Source organism: Podarcis vaucheri, assembly GCF_965113315.1.
Source record: "Podarcis vaucheri genome assembly, chromosome: 2".
Classification (NCBI taxonomy): Eukaryota; Metazoa; Chordata; class Lepidosauria; order Squamata; family Lacertidae; genus Podarcis; species Podarcis vaucheri.
In genome coordinates this window covers 35,537,400-35,543,682 of record NC_138760.1, presented here as the reverse complement: position 1 = coordinate 35,543,682, position 6,283 = coordinate 35,537,400, and the positions used below count along the sequence as shown (strand labels likewise).

General features: G+C 42.6%; 1 protein-coding gene across 1 annotated transcript; it reads left to right on the top strand.

The window, feature by feature from the left end:
• Nucleotides 1-668: 668 nt before the first annotated feature.
• BIRC5 (baculoviral IAP repeat containing 5) lies at nt 669-4,910 on the top strand. The gene is made up of 4 exons (XM_082213363.1): nt 669-833; nt 1,791-1,900; nt 4,165-4,282; nt 4,776-4,910. Exons 1-4 carry the CDS (start codon nt 705-707, stop codon nt 4,857-4,859), a joined length of 441 nt encoding a protein of 146 aa, XP_082069489.1. The 5' UTR covers nt 669-704; the 3' UTR covers nt 4,860-4,910.
• The last annotated feature ends 1,373 nt before the right edge of the window (nt 4,911-6,283 follow it).

Genomic DNA, 6,283 nt, shown 5'->3' with positions numbered 1-6,283 from the left:
AACGTTGGTTTGCATTCTAGTGGTGGTGGGGCATTCCCTGATGTTAACAAAATACCTTCTCTTTGCAACTGCTGTATATAAAAACAAACAAACTGACCCTAAATGCTCAATTTCAGCTCCTCGGCGGACTTCTTACACCCAGCAGCAGCAGCCCAACTATCTTTTTCTCTTTCAAACACCCAGCCTCGTTCTGTTCCAACAGCCACTGAACAAAATTTTGGGGTTTTTTTTGGGGGGGGGGTGCATTACGACGAGAAAAAGCCCACCAACCTCTGTTTACTCAGGAGCAAGTCCCAAGTGTGTCCTCCTTAATAGGAAGTTAGGATCGCGGCCTATTTTAGTGAAACGATTTTACACGTGTCTTTAGCTTCTTTCTCCATCACGTGGGAAGCGAGGTTTCTAAATCCATATTATTATTATTATTATTTTGTTTTGTTTCTTCTGCCTCTAACTTTCGGAAATACAGCCTTATTTGCCTGTTCCAGCAAGAACAACGGAGACCTCATAGAGGCATTTTAAAGAATTCGTCCTGTCTTGTGTTTCTGGTCTTTAAAACGTGCGCAGTTTTGCCTCTTATCTCCTCTAACTGCATTTTATAAAGAGGGAGAACTACAACTCCCGGCATGCTCAGCGAATAGCAGCCGATTTCCCGTCATCCTTTGCTCGGCCGTTGTTCTGACCGCGGTGTTTTGAACGTGGCAGGAATGGAGGTGGAAGCTGCTTCTGCGGGTCCCCAAGTTCGGCCGGGATTCGAGGAGTTTCTGAAGGAGCACCGAGTCGCCACTTTCGACCAGTGGCCCTTTGCCTCCGACTGCTCATGCACTCCAGACCGGGTGAGGGACCCATTTCTCCCAGCCAGCTTGCCTCCTCCTCATCTACTTCCTGCATTCCATGCATAATTTTACACACTTCTATCATGTCTCCTCTTGGTTGCCTTTTCTCTACTAAACTAAAAACCCCCAAAGTGACCTTCCCTATCAGGGAGGTTGCTCCACCCTCTTGATCATTTTGGTTTCCCTTTTCTGGACCGTTTCCAGCTGTTCAATATCATTTTTAAGGTGAGACCATCAGAACTGTAAACAGTATTCCAAGTGTGGTTGCACCTTCAATTTGGAAAACAGTATTTTGATACTGACATTTTTATTTTTAATTCAATTTGATTTATTTTCCTAATGATCCCTAGCTTGGCATTTGTCTTTCCACAGCTATCACACACTGGGTCAACACCTTCATCAGATTCTTCTCTATAGCCCAAGGTCTTGTTCCTGGTCAGTCACTACCACTCTGGACCCCGTGAAATACATATACTTTTTGCCCCTAATGTGCAGCTCTTTACACTTGCTTAAACTGAATTTGTGTTTCCCACTTTGCTGCTTATTCATCCAGTTTGGGGAGACCCTTTTGGAGTACAGTGGTACCTCGGGTTTCAAACACCTCGGGTTATAAACACTTTGACTTACAGACTCTGCTAACCCGTAAGTAGTACCTCGGGTTAAGAACTCTACCTCAGGATGAGAACAGAAATCGCACAACGGCAGCAGGAAGCCCCATTAGCTAAAGTGGTACCTCGGGTTAAAAACGGTTTTAGGTTAAGAATGGACCTCCAGAACGAATTTAAGTATGTAACCAGAGGTACCACTGGACTTCACAATCCCTTTTAGTTTTAACTACCCTGAGCAATTTAGTATCAGCAGCAAACTTGCCTACCTCACTGCTCACCATAACTCTTTGGATGTGTGATTGTTGAATGTACACTTGTTGAACAACTTTCCTCTCCTCTCTCTTCCCAGATGGCAGAAGCTGGATTTGTTCACTGTCCTAGTGACAATGCACCTGACGTGGCCCAGTGCTTCATATGTTTTAAGGAGCTGGAGGGATGGGAGCCGGATGATGACCCTATGTAAGTATTTTGTTATTGGATCTGCTGACTTGCAGTGCCTCCAAATAAGTGCTTGGGATAGGCATGTCTGCCTTTTTACCAAGACAGAACATAATGTTTCACAGATGCTACAGGGATGAAGGAAGCAAATATGCAAGCTTAATATAGGGTACAAGTAATTTAGATGGTTTGTCCACATCTTCCATCTTTCCTTTCCTTTCCCAAAAGCCCAATATGGCTACTTTAGACCCAGGGAGACCACTTGTCATAGGCAGATTACATTTATCTAGTTTATTTGATCTTTGAACATCTGGCTACATTTAAGCAGGTGGTTAGATTATGCAGTACAGTGGTACCTCGCAAGACGAATGCCTCGCAAGACGAAAAACGCACAAGACGAAAGAGTTTTCCGTTTTTTGAGTCGTTCCGCAAGACGAATTTCCCTATGGGCTTGCTTCGCAAGACGAAACATCTTGCGAGTTTGTTTCCTTTTTCTTAAAGCCGCTAAGCTGTTAATAGCCGCTAAGCCACTAATAGCCGTGCTTCGCAAGACGAAAAAACCGCAAGACGAAGAGACTCACGGAATGGATTAATTTCGTCTTGCGAGGCACCACTGTATAGTGTGGACTGCATTTGCAAAGAATGAATATTAAATCTGCTCCATGTTCCTGATGCCACACTGCACAACACTAATCAGACTAAATTCCCCTGGCTGCTCTGCAAGCCAGTAATGCTAATAAGGGCTCTCTATTGACTAGCCTCAAAGGCAGGTGTGTCTGAAAACTGCCTGCATAGCTGAGTCTGGTGTTTCCTTGGAATGAGATCAGTGGAGTCATGGTTTTATTTACACATTTATTTAAAAACCTAAGCATAGGGTGGAGGGTCTCAAAGCATTAATACCCCAAAAGATCTTGCTTCCCCATTCTGTTACCAGGAAACCCCCAACTTCCAGTACAGCACACAGCTAAATGTGTCTCTCATCGGCTTTGCAGCGTCTCCCAGTTCTTTTGCTGGCTCACACAGCAGTTCTCTCCAGTGCAGCCCCACCTTCCTGGCCATGTAAATCGTTTCTCACTTAGATGCCACTATTAAAACCCAGCTCCTTCCTCTGAAGTACATATCAAGGCACTAAAAATAGCTATCTGAGCTTCATCTGCAAATGAATTTACTTGATCACTTTCCCAACCTCCCCCAAAATTTATAAGATTATCTACTTCCAAATATAAAATGTCTGCCCTGCGCATACAAAAAACAAACAGCAGCATAACACCTTGCCCTTAGGTAAAGGGACAGGGACAGGTTAAAACAGTGAGAAAGTTCTGTGTCCATATTGGCAGCAAGTGATTTGCTTTGAAGCAGGCCTAACCTAGAGACTTAGAACAAGCATCCTATACTGCACCAGTGGTGGGGTAGTAAATTTCTACTGATTTCCCGCCCCCCCCCCCCTTTGGAAAAGGTTCTGTTTCATTAGTAACAGTGAATGGATGCCAGTAGCAACTAAATATTAGGGAAGCTTGACACTTTCAATGTTTCTGCCTTTGTTTACAAGTAAAAGAAGCATGCTAGATTAGATTACTCTCTAGGGCACGAGAAAATTTTCCTACACAAATTGCCCTAATTTTCACAGAAAAATTGAACAATTCAAAAATTTGGTGGAAAGCCTAGGGAGCGAGGAGGGATGTCATCTATTCTACTTTAATTCAGGAGATCAGATATGTTATTTCAGAAGTTATTACAAGACCAGCTGGTGCTGTGCAATCCACTGCTGAATGTAAAGCTGGCACATGACATCAAGCGGTCTTAAACTGAGCAGCGTAAACATTTAACGTCTTCAAGAGAAAGGCAGTTTCAGTAGCTGAATTTAGGGGTGAGCAAACTTTTTCAGCAGGGGGCTGGTCCACTGTCCCTCAGATCTTGTGGGGGGGCCGGACTATATTTTGGAAAAAAAAAATGAACGAATTCCTATGCCCCACAAATAACCCAGAGATGCATTTTAAATAAAAGGGCACATTCTACTCATGTCAAAACACGCTGATTCCCGGACCGTCCGCGGACCAGATTTAGAAGGTGATTGGGCCGGATCCAACCCTCGGGCCTTAGTTTGCCTACCCATGAGTTAAAGCCTCTAAATCCGTGTAAATGTTGGGCTCGCATATGCTACCTTTATCCCTGTAAGATTTGTGAAAAGTTTTAAATCTCTTAGTAGCTCTTCACTCTGAACCCTAGAGAGGTCTGCCTTATCCTTTAAGAACCATTGTGCTAATATAGTTTGTCCTTCTTTCTAGGGAAGAGCACCGGAAACACTCTCCCAACTGTGCATTTCTGGCTCTCCAGAAAGATATTAAGGACCTGACACTGCAAGAGTTTATGAGACTTTGCAAAGAGAGAATGAAGGCCTTGATTGTAAGTATGGTTTGCAGGGAGCTGTGAATGTACTCAAGCTTTTCCTGTTCTCCCTGCAACAGTGTTTGCCAAAATTGTGTCTCTAGCAGTTTTTGGACTACAACTTCCACCATCCCTAGCTATCAGGACTAGGGGTCAGGGAATATGGGGACTGTAGTCCAAAAACAGCTGGGGACTCAAGTTTGGGAAACCTTGCCCTAGTTTCAAAATGGTCATTTAGCACCCCACCCTCCTCCACACCAGATCATACATAGTCTCTTGCCCATAGAACCGCCTTGATTTGAAGATAATGTTCTTCACTGGTTTGGCTGCAACTGTGAGATCAGTTTGGCTTTCCCTGCTGTTGTATGGTTTTCCTGCTTGCTTCTCAAAGTGAATAGCCACTGCCCACCCCTACCTGCAGCAAAGCCCTCCTCTTGTATTCCACTTTACAGCTCAAACACTTTCCTTTTCATTAGTTACTAACAGGACTTCCTTTCTGTTTTTCTCCTAGAGAAAGGAAATTAACCAGAAAATTAACGACTTGGAAAAACGTGCTGAGAAGACACGTAATGCAATTGAATTGTTGCGTATGTAATGTTCCCAGTGTACTATCTCCATTGAATACAATGAGGCTTAAACATGCCAATCAGTCCCTTTAATTTTCTGGCGAAGTAAACATTTGCCTCTCTTCCTCTAGCAAAACATGTAATATGAATAGAAAGTGAAACGCTGGTTTGCAGTCTGCCAGTGGAGGGGAGGGGAGGCATTCCCTGATGTTTACAAAATACCTTCTCTTTGCAACTGCTGTATATGAACAAAACAAACTGACCCTAAATGCTCAATTTCAGCTCCTCGGCAGACTTCTTACACCCAGCAGCAGCCCAACTATCTTTTTCTCTTCAAACACCCACCCTTGTTCTGTTCCAACAGCCACTGAACAAAATTTCTGGGGATTTTTTTTGGGGGGGGTGCATTATGACGAGAAAAAGCCCATCAACCTCTGTCTGTTTACTCATAAGCAAGTCCCAAGTGTGTCTTCCCTAATATGGTTAGGATCACGGTACTATGCTGTGGTAGCTCCTGAGGCAGGGCTGTTTGGAACTTAGACAAGACCCAAAGGCCTCTCGACTGCGTTCCTGCATTCACACCTGTGGCTCTGGTCAAGTTGCACTTAAGGGCTGAATGAAGATATCTGCAGCTCTCCACTGATTTCTGTGGGTTATCCTGCACATTAGGACAATAATGCCAAATATATAGATTCACTAAGGTAGTCTAATTTAACTGGAATGTCATAGTAATGTTAATGTCATATTAAAAAGCTCAGTGAAAACATCAATTCTGTGAATTATTAGGATGAGGCGGGAGCAGGGAGTACCAAATATATGGTATGCAAATCTGGTAGTTTTAACTCAAAATGGTCATGACAGAGAAGGTGCCTAAAAAGGATGTGCAGTACAGTCCTACTGGTGGTTTTTTTTTATTCATTTGCACTTATTCCCCCATAGGCACAAGAATGAATTACACAAAAAATGCTGTGATTATAATCTTATGTTATATATATAAAATTACAAAACCCATAACAATTTTAATACAGAAAAATAAAGTCTGTGTTTTCAAGAAATGAAGTGTGATGTGCACTTCTCCTTTGCCATGCACACCTTGTTCTGTTTTTACTTGTAACATGATTTTTATGCACAAACATAACTGAAAAAAGAGAGAATGATTTGCACTTAAATTGGAATCTTCACACTAATGGATCCAATACATTTGCAGATGTTTTCATTGGGGCCACCAGGACTAATGATTTTCTTTTTTCTTCATTTTAAAAAAACTTACAGTGCTGTCATTGCATATTACAAGTATTGCATACATATGAATTTGTCCAGCAGTCACTATAGTCCTTCAAAAGTCTCCTGAAATCGAAAATATCTATTTTTTTAAAAAAGTAAATAGTTTTGAGGTGTTTTGGTTCACATCTTACCTTACCTCCTTCCTCTGATGCCCTCACATCTCTGCCTC

Excerpts from the sequence above, each read along its gene's own strand:
- BIRC5 (XM_082213363.1), top strand. The coding sequence starts at position 705 with ATGGAGGTGGAAGCTGCTTCTGCGGGTCCCCAAGTTCGGCCGGGATTC. Across the intron at positions 1,901-4,164 it reads GAGCCGGATGATGACCCTAT|GGAAGAGCACCGGAAACACT; the intron begins GTAAGTATTTTG and ends CCTTCTTTCTAG. Across the intron at positions 4,283-4,775 it reads AGAGAATGAAGGCCTTGATT|AGAAAGGAAATTAACCAGAA; the intron begins GTAAGTATGGTT and ends TTTTTCTCCTAG.